The sequence below is a fragment of the Pristiophorus japonicus genome, chromosome 1, assembly GCF_044704955.1.
Source record: "Pristiophorus japonicus isolate sPriJap1 chromosome 1, sPriJap1.hap1, whole genome shotgun sequence".
NCBI lineage: Eukaryota > Metazoa > Chordata > Chondrichthyes > Pristiophoridae > Pristiophorus > Pristiophorus japonicus.
In genome coordinates, this window is record NC_091977.1 from 428,033,544 (window position 1) to 428,055,155 (window position 21,612).

A 21,612-nucleotide genomic window follows, 5' to 3' on the forward strand; every position below is an offset into this window, starting at 1 on the left:
CTATTGTGGGTTGTTCTGGATAGTCCTTAAATCTGAGTTTGGTTTGGTCCAAGTGTTTTCTGCAGGCGAATCCATTTGCGAGTTTGACCACAAACACCCTACTCCCCTCTTTGGCCAAAACAGTGCCAGCAATCCATTTGGATTGTCCATAATTCAACACAAATACAGGATCATTTACTTCAATTTTGCATGACATATTTGCGCGATCATGACATGTATTCTGTTGAAGCCGCCTGCTCTCTACCTGTTCGTGTAGATCAGGGCGGACTAAAGAGAGCCTTGTCTTAAGTGCCCTTTTCATGAGCAGTTCAGCGGGAGGGACCCCGGTGGGGTCTTGTGCGGTAACTAAGCAGGACTTGGGATAAGCGAGTCTGCATTGAGCCTTCAGTTACACTTCAAGCGTTGCTTGATTGTTTGAACTGCTCGTTCTGCCTGACCGTTGGATGCTAGCTTAAATGGGGCAGACGTGACATGTTTGACTCTGTAAAGTCCTTACACAATACCACAAATCCACACGAGGCACATTCTATGGACAAGGTCACTCCATGACCTGAACTTTTATTCACAGGACCAAGAAGTGATGACCCTGCGTGGGACCTCCCTTTATATACCTGGATGACCAGGTGAGGAGTGTCACCCACAAGTTCACCCCCTGTGGTCAAAGTGTGCATTTCTTACGTATATACAGTATTGCAGTGTTGTTATATAAAGGTTACATACATGACATCACCTCCCCCTCAACGTCTTATTGGGATCATAAGTCAAGTCTCTCGGGTGGTCTGCGCTCTCTCATGGAGCGCCGCAGTTGGGATTCTGGCTGTTGAGCCTTGGTATGCGTGTCTGTCACCTGTGGTGATTCCGGCCTGTCCGGGCTGACCGCAGGGACTGTGCATGCTGCTGAATGTTCTTGTTGCTCGTTCACTGGCGGTGGTGTGAATACCATCTCATGATCTTCCTCAGGTTCCTCAGTGTCCATGCTGAACCTTTTTTTTTTTACTTGGACCAGATGCTTGCGGCATATCTGCCCATTGTTAAGTTTAACCCCAATGACCATACTCTCCTCTTTGTCTATTACAGTACCCTCAAGCATTTGGGCCCCAAAGCGTGATTGAGAATAAATATGGGATCATCAATTTCTATACATCTCTCCCTTGAATTTCGGTCATGTTACTCGTTTTGGGACTGGCGCTTGCCCTCAACAATGTCGGACAGGACTGGATGAATGAGGGACAGCCAAGTTTTGAGTGTTCATTTCATGAGTAGCTCCGCGGGCGGGACCCCCGTAAGCGAGTGCAGTCGGGACCTATAGGCCAGCAGGAGGCGCGATAGGCGGCACTGAAGGGAGGGTCCTTGAGTCCGGAGCATGCCTTGTTTAATGATTTGGACCGCACGTTCCACCTGGCCATTGGAGGCCGGCTTGAACGGTGCTGTCCTGACATGGTTAATGACATTACCCGACATGAACTCCTGGAATTCGTAGCTTGTGAAACATGGGCCATTATTGCTAACAAGGATGTCCGGCAAGCTGTGGGTCACAAAGACCGCGCGCAGCCTCTCCACGGTGGTGGATGTCATGCACGAATTCAAAATGATGCACTCAATCCATTTCGAGTACGCATCAACCACAATGAGAAACATTTTTCCCATGAATGGGCCCATGTAGTCTACGTGAATACGTGACCATGGCCTGGTGGGCCAGGGCCACGGGCTGAGCAGGGCCTCCCTGGGGGCATTACCTAGCTGGGCACACGTCGGGCACCTGTGAACACATTGTTCCAGGTCTGAATCAATTCCCGACCACCACACGTGACCGGGCAATGGCCTTCATCAGCACGATGCCTGGGTGCTCGCTGTGGAGTTCCCTGATGAATGCCTTCCTGCCCCTCTGGGGCATGACTACCCGGCTGCCCCATAATAGGCAGTCGGCTTGGATGGAGAGTTCATCCATCCTTCTGTGAAACGGTCTGACCTCCTCGGGGCATGCTCCGTGTGCGGGCGCCCAATCCCCAGTCAGGACACATTTCTTAATCAGAGATAGGTGGGGATCTCTGTTGGTCCAGATTCTGATCTGGCGGGCTGTGATGGGGGAGCCTGCGCTGTCAAAGGCATCGACAGCCATGACCATCTCAGCGCTTTGCTCCACTGCCCACTCAGTGGTGGCCAGTGGAAGCCTGCTAAGCGCGTCACCGCAGTTTTCGGTGCCGGGCCAGTGCCGGATGGTGTAGTCATACGCAGCGAGCGTGAGAGCCCATCGCTGTATACGAGCTGACGCATTGGCATTGACAGCCTTGCTGTCTGACAGCAGGGATGTTAACAGCTTGTGGTCTGTTTCTAATTTGAACCTCCTGCCAAAAAAGGTACTGATGCATCTTTTTCACCCCATAGACACATGCGAGTGCTTCCTTCTCAACCATCCCATATCCCCGTTCAGCTTCAGAGAGAGCAACCTGGAGGCATAAGCCACAGGTTGTAATTGGCCCTCAGTGTTACCCTGCTGCAAAATGCACCCAACCCTATCGGACGATGCATCACACGTCAGAACTAATTTCTTACGGGGGTGGTACAGGGTCAACAACTTATTTGAACAAAGTAGGTTCCGAGCCCGATTGAAAGCCCGTTCCTGACAGTACCCCAAAACCAATCGCAACCCTTATGCAGGAGCACGTGTAGCGGCTCCAACAATGTGCTTAAGTTCGGCAGAAAGTTCCCGAAATAGTTCAAGAGTCCCAGAAATGAACGCAGCTCCGATGTGTTGCAGGGCCTGGGTGCTCGTAGAATCGTCTCCGTTTTGGATTCGGTGGGCCGAATCCCGTCTGCAGCAACCCTCCTGCCCAGGAACTCAACCTCAGGAGCCTAAAACACACATTTAGACTTCTTGAGTCGCAGGCCTACCCGGTCCAGTCAGCGTAGCACCTCCAAGTTGTGGAGGTGTTCCTCGGTGTCATGACCGGGGATGAGGACGTCGTCCTGAAATAAGATTGTTCCGGGAATGGATTTGAGCAGGCTTTCCATGTTTCTTTGAAAAATCGCGGCCGCGATCGAATGCCAAACGGACACCTGTTGTAAACAAACAGTCGCTTGTGCGTGGTGATGATGGTCAGTAGTTTAGGTTCGTCGGCCAGTTCTTGGGTCATATAGACTGAAGTGAGGTCCAACTTGGTGAACAGCTTGCCGCCTGCCAGCATGGCAAAAAGGGCCTCTGCTCTAGGGAGCGGATATTGGTCTTGTAGGGACACCCGGTTGATAGTGGCCTTGTAGTCGCCACAAATCCTGACTGAGCCATCCGCTTTTAGGATGGGAATAATGGGGCTCGCCCAATCACTGAATTCAACGGGCGAGATGATGCCCTCTCTGAGCAACCAATCCAACTCGCTTTCAATTTTCTCCCGTATCACATACGGCACAACTCTGGCTTTGTGGTGCACTGGTCTGGCGCCCGTGGTGATGCGTATCACTACTTTGGTACCTTTGAACATCCCCACGCCAGGTTGAAATAGTGATTCAAATTGCTGTAGGATCTTTGAGCATGAACTTCGCTCCACAGATGACATGGTGTGCACATCCCCCCATTTCCAGTTCATCTCAGCTAACCAGCTCCTCCCCAACAGTGCGGGACCATTGCCCGGGACAATCCAGAACGGCAGCCAGTTCACCGATCCATTGTGTGTGACCGCCAACATTGCACTGCCTAGCACTGGAATGATTTATTTGGTGTATGTCCGTAATTGCATCTCAATCCGTTCTAGTTTGGGTCTGCTGGCTTTGAGTGGCCACAGCTTTTCGAATTGTTGAACACTCATGAGTGACTGGCTGGCCCCTGTGTCCAGCTCCATGCGTACAGGGATGCCGGTTAATAGGACTTTCATTATCATGGGTGGCGTTTTGGTATATGAGCTGTGAATGTTTGCCACATGAACCCGCTGAACTTCAGCGTCCATTGATTTGCCCCAAGCATCATCCTGCCTCGCAGACCCCTCATCTGGTTCATCCGCATTGTATATTAGCCTGGTTACAGGCTTTCTGCACATTCTGGCTAAGTGGCCACTGAGGTTACAATTTCTGAAGACGAGCTATTGAAACCTGCAAGTCCTGGCAGCATGTCTGCCCCCACACCTCCAGCATGAACTGAGATTCCCATTGTTGTGAACAAAAGAGCTGTATCAAGGCATTTCTTGCTGATTGTCCCTTTGACTGTTCTTGAGCACCCTGTTAGTGGGTGTCAATGGCCCCATCCCGGGCCGCATTGTCCACTAGGGGGTGGGGGGGGGGTGTAAATGTCCATTCAGCCTTCCATTGTCTCTGTTGGAGACTTACTCTTGGGTCTATTGCTGCCTGGGGTGTGTCGAACTGCCCTTGCCTGCCTGCGGGGCTTTGTGTCGCGTTTATGATATTGACTCCCTGATCCATTGGAGGCAGAATTGCACGCTTCTATTATCTTGGTTTCCTCCTCCCCCGCCATAAAAGTCTGAGCCATCAACGCCGCCGCTTCCAAGGTCAAGTCCTTGGTCTCAATTAGCTTTCTGAAAATCCCAGCATGACCGAAGCCTTCAATAAAGAAATCCCTTAGCATCTCCCCCCTGCAGGCGTCTGTGAACTTAGAGGCTGGCCAAGCGCCGGAGGTCCGCAATGAAATCCGGTATGCTCTGTCCTTCCTGACGTCGGTGGGTGTAGAATCTGTGTCGGGCCATGTGTACGCTGCTCGCCGGTTTGAAATGCTCACCGATTAGTTTGCTGAGCTCCTCAAAGGTTTTGACCGCCAGTTTCTTGGGTGCTAGCAGGTCTTTCATGAGCGCGTAAGTCTTAGGTCCACAGCTGATCAGCAGATGAGCTCTTCGCTTGTCGGCCGCTGTGTCTCCCAGCCAGTCCTTCATGACAAAACTCTGCTGGAGCCTCTCAATGAAATCGTCCCAGTCCTCACCAAAACAGTACTGTTCATCTGTGCTGCCGGTGGCCATTCTCGTGGGGCATTGATTCCCATTTCTCGTCGCCAATGTAAAGTCCTTACACAATACCACAAATCCACACAAGGCACATTCTATGGACAAGGTCACTCCATGACCTGAACTTTTATTCACAGGACCAAGAAGTGATGACCCTGCGTGGGACCTCCCTTTATATACCTGGATGACCAGGTGAGGAGTGTCTCCCACAAGTTCACCCCCTGTGGTCAAGGTGTGCATTTCTTACATATATACAGTATTGCAGTGTTGTTACATAAAGGTTACATACATGACAGACACCATTGCGGGTCATGAATTCCTTGAATTCGGCACTGGTAAAGCACGGCCCATTGTCACTTACTTGGACATCAGGCAGGCTGTGCGTGGCAAACATGGCCCGTAGACTTTCAATGGTGGCAGCAGACGTGCTTGCCGACATTATCACACATTCAATCCACTTGGAGTGCGCATCTACAACCACTAAAAACATTTTTCCCAAGAATGGGCCTGCATAGTCGACATGAAACCTAGACCACGGTTTGGAGGGCCAAGACCATAAACTTAGTGGCGCCTCCCTGGGTGCATTGCTTAACTGGGAACATGTATTACATTTGTGCACACAGGACTCTAAGTCTGCATCAATACCGGGCCACCACACTTAGGATCTGGCTATCGCTTTCATCATTACAATGCCTGGGTGGGTACTGTGGAGGTCACTGATAAAAGTGTCCCTGCCCTTTTTTGGCACCACTACTCGATTACCCCATAGGAGGCAGTCTGCCTGTATAGACATTTCATTTTTGCGTCGCTGGTACGGCTTTATTTCTTCCTGCATCTCGAACGGGACATTAGACCACCTCTCGTGGAGCACACATTTTTTTTTACTCAGGACAGTAAGGGGTCCTGGCTCGTCCAGGTTCTAATCTGTCGGGCAGTAACAGGTGATTGCTCACTCTCGAATGCTTCCATTACCATAACTAAATCTGCAGGCAGTGCCATCTCTACCCCGGTGGTGGGCAATGGTAGCCTACTGAGAACATCGGCACAGTTTTTTTGTGCCTGGCCTGTGGCGGATGGCGTAGTTGTATGCGGACAACGTGAGCGCCCATCTCTGGATGCGGGCCAATGCATTCGTATTTATCCCCTTATTTTCAGAAAAGGGGGATATAAGCGGCTTATGGTCGGTTTCCAATTCAAATTTGAGCCCGAACAGATATTGATGCATTTTCTTTACCCCGTAAACACACGCTAATGCTTCTTTTTCAATCATACGGTAGGCCCTCTCGGCCTTAGACAGACTTCTGGATGCATAAGCAACCGGTTGCAATTTCCCAAATTCATTAGCTTGTTGCAATACACACCCGACCCCATACGACGACGCATTACATGCTAGTATCAAACGTTTACATGGATCGTATAACACAAGCAAGTTGTTTGAACATAACAGCTTCCTAGCTTTCTCAAAGCCATTTTCTTGGCTTCTACCCCATACCCATTCATTTCCTTTATGCACTAAAGAGTGCAGGGGTTCGAACAATGTGCTAAGACCTGGTAAGAAGTTACCAAAATAGTTCAGGAGTCCTAGAAACGACCGCAGCTCAGTCACGTTCTGTGGTCTTGGTGCTTTTTTGATTGCCTCAGTCTTCGAATCGGTGGGCCTTATGCCGTCCGCCGTGATTCTTCTCCCCAGGAACTCTACTTCAGGCGCCAGGAAGACGCACTTCGTGCATTTTAGCCTGAGCCCCACACGATTAAGCCAACTAAGAACCTCCTCCAAGTTCTGCAGGTGCTCGACGGTATCCTGACCTGTAACCAAGATGTCATCCTGGAAGACCACGGTGCGCGGGACTGACTTCAGCAAGCTTTCCATGTTCCTCTGGAATATCGCCACAGCTGATCGAATCCCAAACGGGCATCAGTTGTAAACGAAAAGACCTTTGTGGGTGTTGATGCAGGTGAGACATTTCGAAGATTCCTGCATCATGTAGGCCGAGGTCAAGTCCAGCTTTGTGAACGTTTTCCCTCCCGCCAGTGTCGCAAATAGATCGTCTGTCTTTGGTAGTGGGTATTGAAGCTGCAGTGAGAAATGATTGATAGTTACTTTGTAATCACCACAGATTCGGACAGTGCCATCTCCCTTGAGGACTGGAACAATCGGACTGGCCCACTCATTGAATTCAATCGGCGAAATGATGCCTTCTCGTTGCAGCCTGTCCAGCTCGACCTCCACCCTCTCTCTCATCATGTAAGGTACCGCTCTTGCCTTGTGATGGATGGGTCGTGCCCCCAGAATCAAATGGATCTGCACTTTTGCTTCTTGGAACTTCCCGATGCCTGGTTCAAACAGCGAGGGGAACTTGCTTAGGACATGGGCACATGAAGTGTCGTCGATGGATGAAAGCGCTCAGACGTCGTCCCAGTTCCAGCGTATCTTTCCCAGCCAGCTCCTGCCGAACAGCGTGGGGCCATCGCCCGGTACCACCCAGAGTGGTAAATCGTGCACCGCTCCATCATAGGAGACTTTACGGTAGCACTGCCAATTACGGGAATCAGTTCCTTTTTGTACGTTCTAAATTTGCTACGAATGGGAGTCAGGACTGGCCTTGAAACCTTGTTGCACCACAATTTATCAAAAGTCTTTTTACTCATTATGGATTGGCTTGCACCCGTGTCCAGCTCCATGGACACCAGGAGTCTATTTAATTCAACCTTCAGCATTATCGGGGGACACTTTGTGGTAAATGTGGGCACCCCATATACCTCTGCCTCCTCGGTCTGAGGCTCTGATTCATCATGATGCACCGTGGAGCTGTCCTCCTCTGCAACATGGTGGTTTGCAGGATTAGCAGGATTTGCAGCTCGCCTGCACATACGTTGGAGGTGTCCCATTGTTCCACAGCCCTTGCAAATGTATCCTTTGAAGCGGCATGAATGGAATCGATGATCACCCCCGCAGCGCCAACAAGGTGTTAATTGCCTTGTATCCACCACCCTTGATGGCAGACTCTGAGTCATCTGCGGACGTGCAGCTACTGTCGTGCAAGTCCTGCCATGTGCATTTCGATTCAAAAACAACGTTATTTTGTTCACAGTACTTGCAGCAGCACTAGTGTGCTGGGAAATTTGTTTGATATTGTCACTGGTGGAGATAAACGCCTGGGCTATCGCTATGGCTTTACTCAAGGTTGGGGTCTCTACAGTCAAAAGTTTGCGAAGTATGACTTCATGGCCAATGCCAAGTACAAAGAAGTCCCTGAGCATATGCTCCAAGTGTCCTTCAAATTTGCAATGTCCTGCAAGGCGCCTTAGCTCAGTGACGTACCTCGCCACTTCAGACCTCTTGTACGTGTAGAACCGATACCTTGCCATCAGAACGCTTTCCTTCGGGATTACATGCTCCCGGACCAGTGTGCACAACTCATCGTACGACTTGTCTGTGGGTTTTGCTGGAGCGAGCAGGTTTTTCATGAGGCCATATGTTGGTGCCCCGCAAATGGTGAGGAGGATCGCCCTTCATTTGGCAGTGTTGCCTTCTCCTTCCAGCTCATTGGCCATGAAGTATTGGTCAAGTCGCTCCACGAAGGTTTCCCGATCATCTCCCTCTGAAAATTTCTCCAGGATGCCCACAGTTCTCTGCATTGTTGCATTGGGGTTCGTCATCTGTATCTCATCGCCAGTTGTTATGTCTTGGATAAAGAGTCAGACTAGATACTGCAAGCTCAAAATAAGTGTGACCGTAGTCCTTTATTACAGATCTCAGAGTGCCTCTCCAGCCTGTGATGCCTCCTTATATACAAGTGCTCCCAAGTGATTGTGGGATCCCTTGAGACTCCAGGGGATAAGCCCTCTGGTGGTTAGACATGGTAATTACAGGTTTACATACATAACAGATAGTATGCAGGTACAGCAAGTGATTAGGAAGGCCAATGTAATCTTGGCCTTTATTGCAAAGGGGATGGAGTATAAAAGCAGGGAAGTCTTGCTACAGTTATACAGGGTATTGGTGAGGCCACATCTGGAATACTGCGTGCAGTTTTGGTTTCCATATTTACGAAAGGATATACTTGCTTTGGAGGCAGTTCAGAGAAAGTTTACTAGGTTGATTCCGGGGATAAGGGGGTTGACTTATGAGGAAAGGTTGAGTAGGTTGGGCCTCTACTCATTGGAATTCAGAAGAATGAGGTGTGATCTTATCGAAACGTGTAAGATTATGAGGGGGCTTGATAAGGTGGATGCAGAGAGGATGTTTCCACTGATAGTGGAGATTAGAAATAGAGGGCATGATCTTAGAATAAGGGGCCGCCCATTTAAAACAGATGAGGAGAAATTTCTTCTCTCAGAGGGTTGTAAATCTGTGGAATTCGCTGGCTCAGAGAGCTGTGGAAGCTGGAACATTAAATAAATTTAAAACAGAAATAAACAGTTTCTTAAATGATAAGGGAATAAGGGGTGGTTTGGGGAGCGGGCAGGGAAGTGGACCTGAGTCCATGATCGGATCAGCCATGATTGTATTAAATGGCGGAGCAGGCTCGAGGGGCCGTATGGCCTACTCCTATTCCTATTTCTTATGTTCTTATAATACCTGCCGCCTGCACCACTTTGAGCAGGCGTGGGAGGATCACATTTTGCAATCCCCGCATCCATTTTTGGGCCTAATCCAATTTCAGCCCCACATAATTTAAGAAATCGATACCAATTTCAATTAATAGAAAACTGAGAAGAAATTCTAAATCAAGTTCACATACACCAATTATTTTGTTTCTGTTCCTTACCTGTATATAATGCAGAACAAGCTTCCATTTCAATTTGATAAGAGTGTCAATGGCCTGATGTACAAAAAAGCCCAGGATCCCGACTGCTATTCCAATGAATCCCATCATAAACCAGTAGTCCCAGTCTGACCTGGAAGAGAGCAGGCAGCATGAGTGCCACTTCTAATAGCTCAATTAGGAATATGTAACAAGAACAGGTTAGGCCATTCAGCCCCTCAAGGCTGTTTCAACATTCAATTAGATAATTACTGATCTGCACCTCAACTCCATTTACCCACCTTTGCTCCATATCCCTTGATACTCTTGCCTAACAAAAATTTATCAATCTCATGTTTTGAAAGTTTCAATTGACCCAGCATTCACAGCCTTTTGGGGGAGCAAGTTCCAGATTTCAACTACCCTTTGTAAGAAAAAGTGTTTTGAGATTTCACTCCTAAATTGATCAGATCAAATTTTAAGAATATGCCAGCTTGTTCTGGATTTCCCCACCAAAGGAAATAATTATCTTTATGTACCCTATCGAATCTCTATCATTTTACCACCTTGATTAGATCACCCTCAACCTTCTAAACGCAAGGGAATACAAGCGACCTGTCCTCATAATTTAACCCTTTAATCCCTGGTATCATACTGGGTGAATCTGTGCTGTACCCGCTCCAGGGCCAATATAAGCTTTCCTGAGGTTTGGTGCACAAAACTGAACGCAGTTCTCCAGATGGGGTCTGAACAAGTCTCTGTACAACTGAATCGTCTACTCCTCACTTCTGAATTCCAACCCTCTTGATATAAATGACAACATTAGCTTTTTTGATTACTTTTTATACTTGTACACTAGCTTTTAGTGGTTTGTGATCACCAAATCCCTTTGCTCCCCCACTGTTCTAATCTCTCACCATTAATAAAATATTCTAATTTGTCTTTCTCAGATCCAAAATGGATGACCTCATAATGCACCACATTGAACTCCATCTGCCATAGTTTTGCCCATTCAATTCGTCTGTCTATGTTCGTATGTAACCCTTGGTTCCTTTCTGTTCCCATCAACACAACTTACTGTGCCTCCCAACTTAGTGTCATCTACAAACTTGAATATACAACTCTCTATTCCTTCATCTAAGTCATTAATATATATGGGGAAAAGCTGAGGCCCCAGTACAGATCCCGGGAGAATACCTCATCACATCCTGCTAATTGGAGAACATTCTCTTTATCTTGACTTTCTGTCTCCAACCTTCCAATTATAAGAAATATTTAAACCCAAAGAAATTGCAAATTATAAAAGGGATAATAATTCTGCAAAATGTAGGTCTGCCAACTCAGCAGATGAGGGCTGGCTAACATCAGACAAGCACAGAGGGCTCAGATCACCACAAGGACAGGCCTCCCAGCAGACATACCTAAACTGATGAAGAAGACAGCATGGAGCCAGTAGGATAAGCAAAATGTCTTTAGAAATATTGTTATGTATGTTAACTGGGTTTTACCTGCCACCGAAGGGCACAACTGTCGGAGCCCTAATGGTCACTGGCAGACACGTGCAAACCGTGTATATAATGTTGGCAGCCATGTTGAATCCTCACTTTGAGAGTAAATAAACTGGAGTAAGGTCATGCCTGAACTAGCTCACCATACGTAGCCTTGTGGAGTTATTCGATACTTAACAATTGGCAACGAGGATGTGATTCGTGGAAGGGGAAGACTGGGAGGATTTCACTGATCGCCTCGACCAATACATCGTAGCCAATGGATTGGAAGGAACCGATAATGGAATTAAGCGCATGGCGGTTCTCCTCACCGTTTGTGGGTCAAAAATTTATGGCCTTATCAAGAATCTACTCTCACCGACTCAACCAATGGATAAGACTTACAATGAATTGTGTACACTGGTTCGGAACTACTTTAAACCGAACGAAAGCAGCATCATGGTGAGGTATCGTTTCTATACACACAATCGCTCCGAGGGCCTGGACGTGGCGGAATTTATCGCTGACCTGAGACGTCTCGCTGGGCCGTGCAATTTCAGAGCTGCATTGGAGGAAATGCTGCGGGACTTTATCGTGCTTGGCATTGGCCACAAAGTCATCCTTCGAAAGCTGCTGGCTGCTGAATCTCTAGACCTGAGCAGGGCCATCACAATCACCAAGGCATGGACGGACAAAACCTCGAAACAGGTATTGTCCCAGCATCGAAACTCACCGGCATAAAATATCATCGGCAGGCAGAGCTGCACACGGCAGGGCCTACTCGTCCGCGTTCGTACGAACAGTAACTGCTCAAAGTCCGCCATCGGGGGTGAATCAAATCTCACCTTGTTGGCGTTGTGGGGGCTATCATAGGGCCCATCAATGCCGATTCAAGCAATGCATGTGCAAAGGCTGTGCAACAATGGGGCACCTTCAGCGAATGTGTCCGCAAGCGTGCTGCAACACACCACGTGGCTGAGGATGATCGATCCAGCATGGATCAAGCAGCACAGGCAACTCAACCCAAGGTACAGGACAAAGAAGTGTACTGGGTGCATTATTTTACCAAAAGTCCTCTGATAATGCTAGAAGTTAAATTAAATGGGGTTTGAGTATCATGGAATTAGACAAGGGTGCGAGTCAGTCAATAATGACTGAGAGGGCTTTCGAAAAGCTGTGGGACATTAAGGCAAAAAGACCCAAACTGAGCCCAATCAATGCAAAGCCGCGTACTTACACCAAAGAGCTCATACCAGTCATTGACAGCATGGCAGTAAAGGTATCATACGATGGAGCTGTGCATGATTTATCATTGTGGATCGTTTCAGGCAATGGCCCAACGCTGTTCGGCAGGAGTTGGCTTGAGAAAATTAAATGGAACTGGAACGATATTAAAGCCTTATCATCAGTGGATGACGCTTCGTGTGCTCAAGTGCTGAGCAAGTTTCCCTCGTTGTTCGAACCAAGCATCGGCAACTTCACGGGAGCCGAGGTGCAGATCCACCTAGGCCCAGATGCAAGACCCGTCCATCACAAGGCTCGGGTGGTTCCGTACATGATGAGGGAGAAGGTCAAGATCGAACTGGACAGACTTCAACGGGAAGGAATCATATCACCAGTCGAGTTCAGCGAATGGGCCCGTCCAATTGCCTCGGTGTTGAAAAGTGATGGCACAGTCAGGATCTGCAGCGACTACAAGGTAACGATCAACCGAGTCTCGATACAGGATCAGTACCTGTTACCCAAGGCTGATGACCTGTTTGCAACGCTAGCGGGGGGGAAGTCGTTCACCAAATTGGACCTGACCTCCGCTTACATGATACAGGAGCTGGTCAAATCTTCGAAAAAACTGACATGCATCAACACGATTGTTTATATACCACAGATGCCCTTTTGGAATTCGCTCGGCGGCAGCCATATTTCAGAGAAATAGGAGAGTTTGCTGAGGTCCGTCCCAAGAACCGTCGTGTTCCAAGATGACATCCTAATCACCGGTCGCGACACCACCGAACACCTGCAGAACCTAGAAGAGGTTCTACATCGTCTGGACAGAGTGGGGCTCCAAGTGCATTGTCATGGCACCAGAAGTCGAATTCCCCTGGGGAGAAAGATTGCAGCAGACAGCATCAGGCCTACGGATTCGAAGACAGAGGCCATCAAGAATGCACCCAGACCCCAGAGTGTGACGGAGCTGCATTCGTTCCTGGGTCTTTTCAACTATTTCGATAACTTTCTACCTAGTTTGAGCATATTGCTAGAGTCCTTGCACATGTTTCTGAGAAAGGTAACAACTGGGTTTGGGGCAAATCTCAAGACAGAGCCTTTAAGAAGGCCAGGAACCTGCTATGTTCCAATAAATTACTGGTACACTATGACCAATGTAAGCGGTTAGTGCTGGCCTGCGACACCTCATCATATGGGGTCGGTTGTGTTCTCCAGCAAGCCAATGTATCAGGAAAACGCATACGCATCCAGAAGTCTGTCTAAGGCTGAAAGAGCCGATAGTATGGTAGAGAAAGAGGATTTGGCATGCGTATATGGGGTTAGGAAAATGCACCAATACCTGTTTGGATTTCAGTTTGAGCTTGAAACAGACCACAAGCCGCTCATTTCATTGTTTTCTGAGAGCCAAGGTATAAACACCAATGCCTCGTCCCACATCCAAAGATGGGCACTGACATTATAATTATGTCATCCACCGCAGACCAGGCACTGAAAACTGTGCTGATGTGCTTAGCTGGCTACCATTGCCCACAACCGGGATGGAAATGCTGCAGCCCACAGACTTGCTGCTGGTCATGGATGCCTTCGAGAGCGAGGGGTCACTCGTCACGGCTTGCCAAATTAGGACCTGGATCAGCCAGGATCCTGTACTGTCAAGCGTAAAAAAGGCGTGTCCTAAATGGAAATTGGTCTGCCATTCCCAGGGAAATGCATGATGAAATTAAGCCTTATACAATAAAGTTGAATTGTCTATTCAGTCTGATTGTCTGTTATGGGGTAATCGTGTTGTTATGCCAAAAAAGGGCAGGGAAACTTTTGTGTGAGATTTACACAGTACCCATCCAGGCATTGTCATGATGAAGGCCATTGCCAGGTCTCACGTTTGGTGGCCCGGCATTGACTTGGATTTGGAGTCATGCGTGCATCAGTGCAATACTTGCATGCAACTGAGTAACGCACCTGTGGAGGCTCCGCTGAGCCTGTGATCATGGCCATCCAAACCGTGGTCAAGGATCCACATAGACCTTGCCGGCCCCTTTCTCGGCAACATGTTTTTAGTGGTAGTGGACGATTACTCCAAATGGATTGAATGCGTAATCATGTCATCCAGCACATCCACAGCCACCATTGAAAGCCTCCAGGCCATGTTCGCCACCCATGGCCTGCCCGACGTCCTTGTCAGTGACAACGGACTGTGTTTCACCAGTTCGGAGTTCCACGAGTTTATGACCCGTAATGGCATCAAGCATGTCAGGTCTGCCCCTTTCAAACCCGCGTCTAACGGTCAAGCGGAGCGGGCTGTCCAAACCATTAAGCAGAGCCTAAAACGCGTGACTCACGGCTCCCTACAGACCCGCTTGTCCCGCATTCTGCTCAGTTACTGGACGAGACCACACTGGCTCACCAAGGTCCCTCCTGCCAAGCTGTTAATGAAGAGAGGCCTCAAAAACAGGCTCTCCCTTGTACACCCAGATCTCAATGATCATGTCAAAACCAGAAGGCAACGGCAGCAATGGTACCACAATCGCGCAGCCGTATCACGTGACATTGCTGTTCATGACCCTGTGTTTGTCCTGAATTATGGTCATGGCCCAAAGTGGGTTGCTGGCACGGTTTTGGCCAAGGAGGGGAACAGGGTGTTTGTAGTCAAACTGTTAAATGGCCAAAGTGCAAGAGGCACATCGACCAAACCAAACTGTGATTCACAGACAACCCAGAACAAATTGATGATGACATCATCATCGACCAACCAACACACATCCAACCATCAGTTGACCCTTGTGTCATTCACGAAGATGAACCTACCATCCCGACAGTCCTGTCAGACTGACTGCTCTGCAGTGCAGCAATGGTCTTACTAACTCACCCAAGCTTGGGTTCGAACTGTGAAGATCAACCAGGGAGCGGAAGGCCCCGGACCGTCTCAACTTGTAAATACAACCTGTACCAAGGACTTTGGGGGGAATGACGTTATGTATGTTAACTGGGTTTTACCTGCCACTGGAGGGCGTGACTGTCGGAGTCCTAATGGTTACTGGCAGACACGTGCAAGCCGTGTATATAATGTTGGCAGCCATGTTGAATCCTCACTTTGAGAATAAATAAACTGGAGTAAGGTCATGCCTGAACTAGCTCACTGTACTTAGCCTCGTGGAGTTATTCGATACTTAACAAATATAATAATATCTTCTCCCCGGATAAGAAATGGCTGATCTTGGCAACGATGGGATGGAGCTGTCAGAGCGACCCTCTCCCCTGTAATTGGACCATGGGATGGGTAAAAATGATTGACACCAGGTACCCACCAGCCCAATGAAATAAGGTCTAAAAACAGGCGATCAAGAGGGAAAAACAGGCAGTTATGGGCAACAGCTTCCCTGGGGTGGATGCATGCTGGCTAATAGCCTAACACCTTGATCAAGTTTAGCCTCTGAGGTGGATCGATGCTGGCCAATGGCCTAACACCTCCAACAGCTCGAGGGTCGATTTAACAGAAGTAACCGCTGCCACAGGCTGCAGAGATCCACCCAACTCGAGACCACCGTTGTGCCTCGCTGTCTGTCCATCCGGTCATTTCGTTCCACTCCAAGGCCAGAGATCGCTCTCATATGTCACGGGTTGTATGTCTACTATATCTATCTCAATCACATGTAGTATCTGATTGTGCTTAAAACTGTAGCTCTTTAATAAAATGCCTTACAACTCCTAAGACCCTTTGGGTAATCTGTGTGTGACCTGTGATCCAAATCTTACACAACCAATTACCAGCCCATGTCATAAAGTTACCTCCAATTCTATGCACTTCCATTTTTGCTAATAATTTATTGTGTAGAACCCTATCAAATGCTTGTGGAAGTCCATATATGCAACAACCATAGACATTCCCATATTCACTATGCTACTGACTTCTTCAAAAAAGTCAGACATGACCTACACTTCCCAAAACCATGCTCACTCTCTTTGATCAGCTCATAATTGTCCAAGTGCTGCGTAACTCTGTCGCTCATGAGAGTTTAACATTAATTGTGAGGAAGTTACTGGAATTTGACAGGTCTGAAGTTACCTCATTTCTCCCTCCCTTTCTTCTTAAATAATGGAATGGCATTTGCAATTTTCCAATCCAAAGGCACAATTACTGAATTTAAAGATCTTTGAAAAATTATGACTAAGGCATCTTCAATTTCTTCACCTATTTCTTTCAATAGCCTGGGGTGAAAACCATCGGCCGAGAGATTTGACTATCTTAAGTCCCCTTTTATTCTCCATTACCGTTTTTAAACTTATATTAAATTCATTGGGCCAAAAACTGTGGCCTTGCTGGGTGCGTACGAAGTGCGCACGCACCCAGCGAGGCCTCACAAAAGCCGGTTCTCGGCACGCAATGCGCATGTGCCGAGAACCGGCTTTTGCGATCTGTCAAAATTTGACAGGTCGTATGCATCCCCGCAGGAAAGACATCTGCTGGGCAGAGATTTGGCTATTTGCCCAACTCTTGCCCAGCGAATGTCCTTCAAACTCTTATGCCTGGTAAAAGCAGAAATATAGCCTACTTTTACCATCATAAGAATTTTAAAACATAGAAAAATGTAATTTAACACTCATTTTTACATTAAAAACCCTGTCCATTAAGGTAAGTTTATTTTTAACCTTATTAAAAACACTTTTTTTTAAATTCTAAAAAATTGTTTTTTTTCTAAAACATTTAATTACATTCGATTTCAGTTAATTTTAAATATCTGAGGTTTTTGTAATTTATTGTGTTGTGTTTCTTGTTTTCGGGGGTAATTCGCATTGATAATAATGGGAGCCTGCACAAACAGCGCTTCCATTATTATCAATGAGAATACTAGATAGTGATTGGTGATCCAGGCCCATATGATTCCAGGATATGTTTATATACCTTGAGGACATGTTTCCATACACTGCACAGCAAATGGAGGCCTCCAACCGGAATCCTACGTTCCTCTGGGACCACCAGGTATATTAGTAGATTTTTTTCAGGTTGGAGGCGTTCATCCGAAGGAAGCCTCCGACCGCAATTTTCCCCCCATTAAGTTTCTCCGCTTGATGTATTTTAAGGTTCCCTTGTACTGTTGGTATTTTATCCTTTTCCTGCACTGTGAAAACAGATACAAAGTACTCATTTAAGAAGATGGCTATTTCATTATTCATTATAGTCTTATCGTCTTAAATGTGTTCACATCCCCCTGTACTGCTCGCTTTCCCTTATTGGCATGCTACATGGGGTAAATGGTGATCTAGAGGGGTCTGCACGTGGCAAAACATCCAGCACCAATGGACAGAAACAGGTATGGTGCCAGCGACAGCCCAGGCAAAAGCTCGCTCAAGAGTGCAGCCCTCCGAGTTCTATTGAGGACAAAGATGCGGACTTCATAGACACAGACATGAGAAGAAAATTGCTGGCCTCACACAAACAGCTGTTGGAAGTCATGCCAAACAGTTTCACCACTATGACTGAAAGTGTGAAGGAGTCCATTTCTAGCCAGTGTGGTGTCATCACACGTGGCATCACTCTGAAATCTACCTTGGAGAATGTGGCCATCTCCAGGGATGGTACAGCTGGGCTCTCACAACAGGAGTTCATGTTTTCACAGTTTGCAGCTTCGATGGAAGCTCAAATGGTTGCTATGCAGACTCTAGGCTTCACAATTGAGACATTGGTGGATTGAATAGAAACTTTAAGGGGTCAGCCATATTCTGCAGTCTGTTTTCGTGCAGATCACAGGAATGGCGCTGTGGCGGTGGGATTGGGAGGTGTTGGCCTCTGTCAAGTTGTTAGCACATTCGTCCCTCCTCAATTAATACCCACCATAGTGCCAGCAAGTCAGCTGGACCAGACTGTCCTGGCAGCAGCCAAGGTACAGCAGTCTGTAGCTGGGCCCTCACAGACTTGAGCACCCAGAAGTTAATTGTCATGAGCATAGAAACATAGAAAATAGGTGCAGGAATAGGTCATTTGGCCCTTCGAGCCTGCACCACCATTCAATAAGATCATGGTTGATCATCACCTCAGTACCCCTTTCCTGCTTTCTCTCCATACCCCTTGATCCCTTTAGCCGTAAGGGCCATATCTAACTCCCTCTTGAATATATTTAACTAACTGGCCTCAACAACTTTCTGTGGTAGAGAATTCCACAGGTTAACAACTCTCTGAGTGAAGAAGTTTCTCCGCATCTCGGTCCTAAATGGCTTACCACTTATCCTTAGACTGTGACCCCTGGTTCTGGACTTCCCCAGTATCGGGAACATTCTTCCTGCCTCTAATCTGTCCAATCCCGTCAGAATTGTATATGTTTCTATGAGATCCCCTCTCATTCTTCAAAACTTCAGTGAATATAAGCCCAGTCGATCCAGTCTTTCTTCATATGTCAGTCCTGCCATCCCGGGAATCAGTCTGGTGAATCTTCACTGCACTCCCTCAATAGCAAGAACGTCCTTCCTCAGATTAGGAGACAAAAACTGAACACAATATTCCAGATGAGGCCTCACCAAGGCCCTGTACAACTGCAGTAAGATCTCTCTGCTCCTATACTCAAATCCCCTAGCTATGAAGGCCAACATGCCATTTGCCTTCTTCACCACCTGCTGTACCTGCATGCCAACTTTCAATGACTGATGTACCATGACACCCAGGTCTCAATGCACCTCCCCTTTTCCTAATATGTCGCCATTCAGATAATATTCTGCCTTCGTGTTTTTGCCACCAAAGTGGATAACCTCACATTTATCCACATTATACTGCATCTGCCATGCATTTGCCCACTCACGTAACCTGTCCAAGTCACCCTGCAGCGTCTTAGCATCCTCCTCACAGCTCACACTGCCACCCAGCTTAGTGTCATCTGCAAACTTGGAGATATTACACTCAATTTCCTTCATCTAAAATCATTGATGTATATTATAAATAGCTGGGGTCCCATTAGTGGCACCCCACTAGTCACTGCCTACCATTCTGAAAAGGACCAGTTTATCCCGACTCTCTGCTTCCTGTCTGCCAACCAGTTCTCTATCCACGTCAATACATTACCCCCAATACCATGTGCTTTAATTTTGCACACTAATCTCGTGTGGGACCTTGTCAAAAGCCTTTTGAAAGTCCAAATACACCACATCCACTGGTTCTCCCTTGTCCACTCTGCTAGTTACATCCTCAACAAATTCTAGAAGATTTGTCAAGCATGATTTCCCTTTCATAAATCCATGCTGACTTGAGCCGATCCTGTCACTGCTTTCCAAATGCGCTGCTATTTCATCTTTAATAATTGATTCCAACATTTTCCCCACTACCGATGTCAGACTAACCGGTCTAGCATCTCAAGATTCCCCACATGAGCAACAGGAGCCTTCCACCAGCTCTGCTCAGGCCAAGAGGGGAGCACATCATAAGAGTAGTGGAGTTAGGAAATCTTCTTTAAAGAAATATACCATCAGTTGATCACTTGGGTGAGATATGAATAGAAGTCATTTAATGGCCCGTAATTTGCGGTCAGCAGTGAAGCAAAGGTGTTCACCGCTGGCCCCGAATTAAGCTCCCCACAAAGATCTTGCGATCTCAGTAGCGAGAAGCTCGGCTTTTCCAACGTTCAGTTGAACTCAGTGTAATTTAATGGGGAATCCCTAAAGCGAGCTGCTGTGATGCCAACAAGCTGTCTAAGTAGCCAATCACAAGGCAGAATTCTCAAAGGCCGGGAACTAGGAAGTGAGTAAGTTTCTTTTATTCTAACTTTATAAAAATGTTAGCGAGTGAGCAAAACAAAAATTGGGGCTCTCACATGGGAAAAGATAAACTTGAAATAAAGATCAACAAACTTTTTTTTAAAACTAAAAAAATTGTAAAGTTTCTTAAAAATTTAAATTTTTCTTAAAATGGATAAATTTGACACTTCACAAAATTAAAATTCATTTTTCAGAGCCATAATATTTGTTTAGCATTCAGTACAGTGTTAAAACCCCAGTTACGCCTAATTCAAAAGGATCCAACTTTTAATGGGGTATTTAACAGGGTTATTACCGCAGAAAAAACATTTTTTTAATCAGTTTCACTGATTTCCCTTATTATTCTGATTGCCGGCTATGGTGGGGAGGGGGTGGGGGGTTGCCACAGCACAGCCAGTGAATAACTGACCACAACATCAGAATTTCCACGTTAGGATACGCATGCACTAAATATTGAAGTTGCGGGCAGCTACAAAGGGGTAATAACAGTGAACGCTGTTCATTCGCTGTTTTTACCCATCACAAATTCCAGACCATTATGTTTTGCGTTAAATTCGGCACTTTGGTCTGCAGAGTGGTTTTATAGCAATTTCTGAGTCTGCATCATTAGAATGTAATTGATATAGAAGTTGTCTAAATGATGTGTGAAGTCAATGATATCCTGCACACAATAGAAGTCAGCCACTGTTGCAAAGCCCAGAGATCTCTTCTGTTGACTGCTGAGGTCAGTGGGGAAGGTGATGTACTGCTCCTCCCTGACGAAGAGGGCATTGGTCACCTGCAGTTATGAGCTGCAGACTGCAAGTTGCGGCTAAAGTCTGCTGTAGCAGACTGAAAGGATCTAGTGGCAAAGAAATTTAGGGCTGTGGTGACTTTGAAGGCCACTGGCAGGTAAGCGCAGCCTTCTCTTACACTGCTTCTCAGATAGGTCCAAGAAGATGACTCTTAGCATGTACATCTTGTCTTCAGAAAGGCCTAGCTGTTGGTGGTAGTGGTTGTTGTGGCTACTGCTCCTCCTCCAAGTCTTGATCCATCCAGAATAAAGTAACAATAATGGACAAATGAAAAATATAATGATCCAAAATTTGCTGGAGCGGCACTTTTTGAACCATGCACCATGTGTTGGAATCTTTTCCTCACTCTTCAGCTCCAATTATTTTTGTGCTGTAAATTGTTGGAAGTGTGAATTGATAACATGGTCAACCGGGCTGTGGGACCTTGGTGAACGACGGGACCAATAGTTTATCTCCTTAAAACCAATGATATTTAAAGATAGAAAAAGAAACAGAGCAAACGATGCAAAAGGATGAAGTAGAGTCAAATTAGATATAGAAAGAGAGATTGGATTAAGAGAGAGGGAAAAAAAAGAGATAGAAAGGAAAAGTATGAAAATACATTTTAAATTTTAAAAACCTCTAGGAAAAATTTACTACCTGCAGGAATGAGACTCCAGTTTCAATTGTTCCCTTTCTGGAC

The 21,612-nt window shown here is 46.9% G+C and overlaps 1 protein-coding gene across 1 annotated transcript in view; it reads right to left on the reverse strand.

Annotated features, from left to right (window-relative positions):
* The window catches only part of LOC139267637 (chloride channel protein B-like), a gene marked incomplete at its 3' end in the record, with an annotated part of 96,118 nt that overhangs the window by 65,561 nt on the left and 8,945 nt on the right, over positions 1-21,612 (reverse strand). Inside the window, exon 4 of the mRNA XM_070885926.1 lies at positions 9,713-9,842. Within this exon, the coding sequence (XP_070742027.1) occupies positions 9,713-9,842 (130 nt within the window). The remainder of the gene's footprint in view (positions 1-9,712; positions 9,843-21,612) is intronic.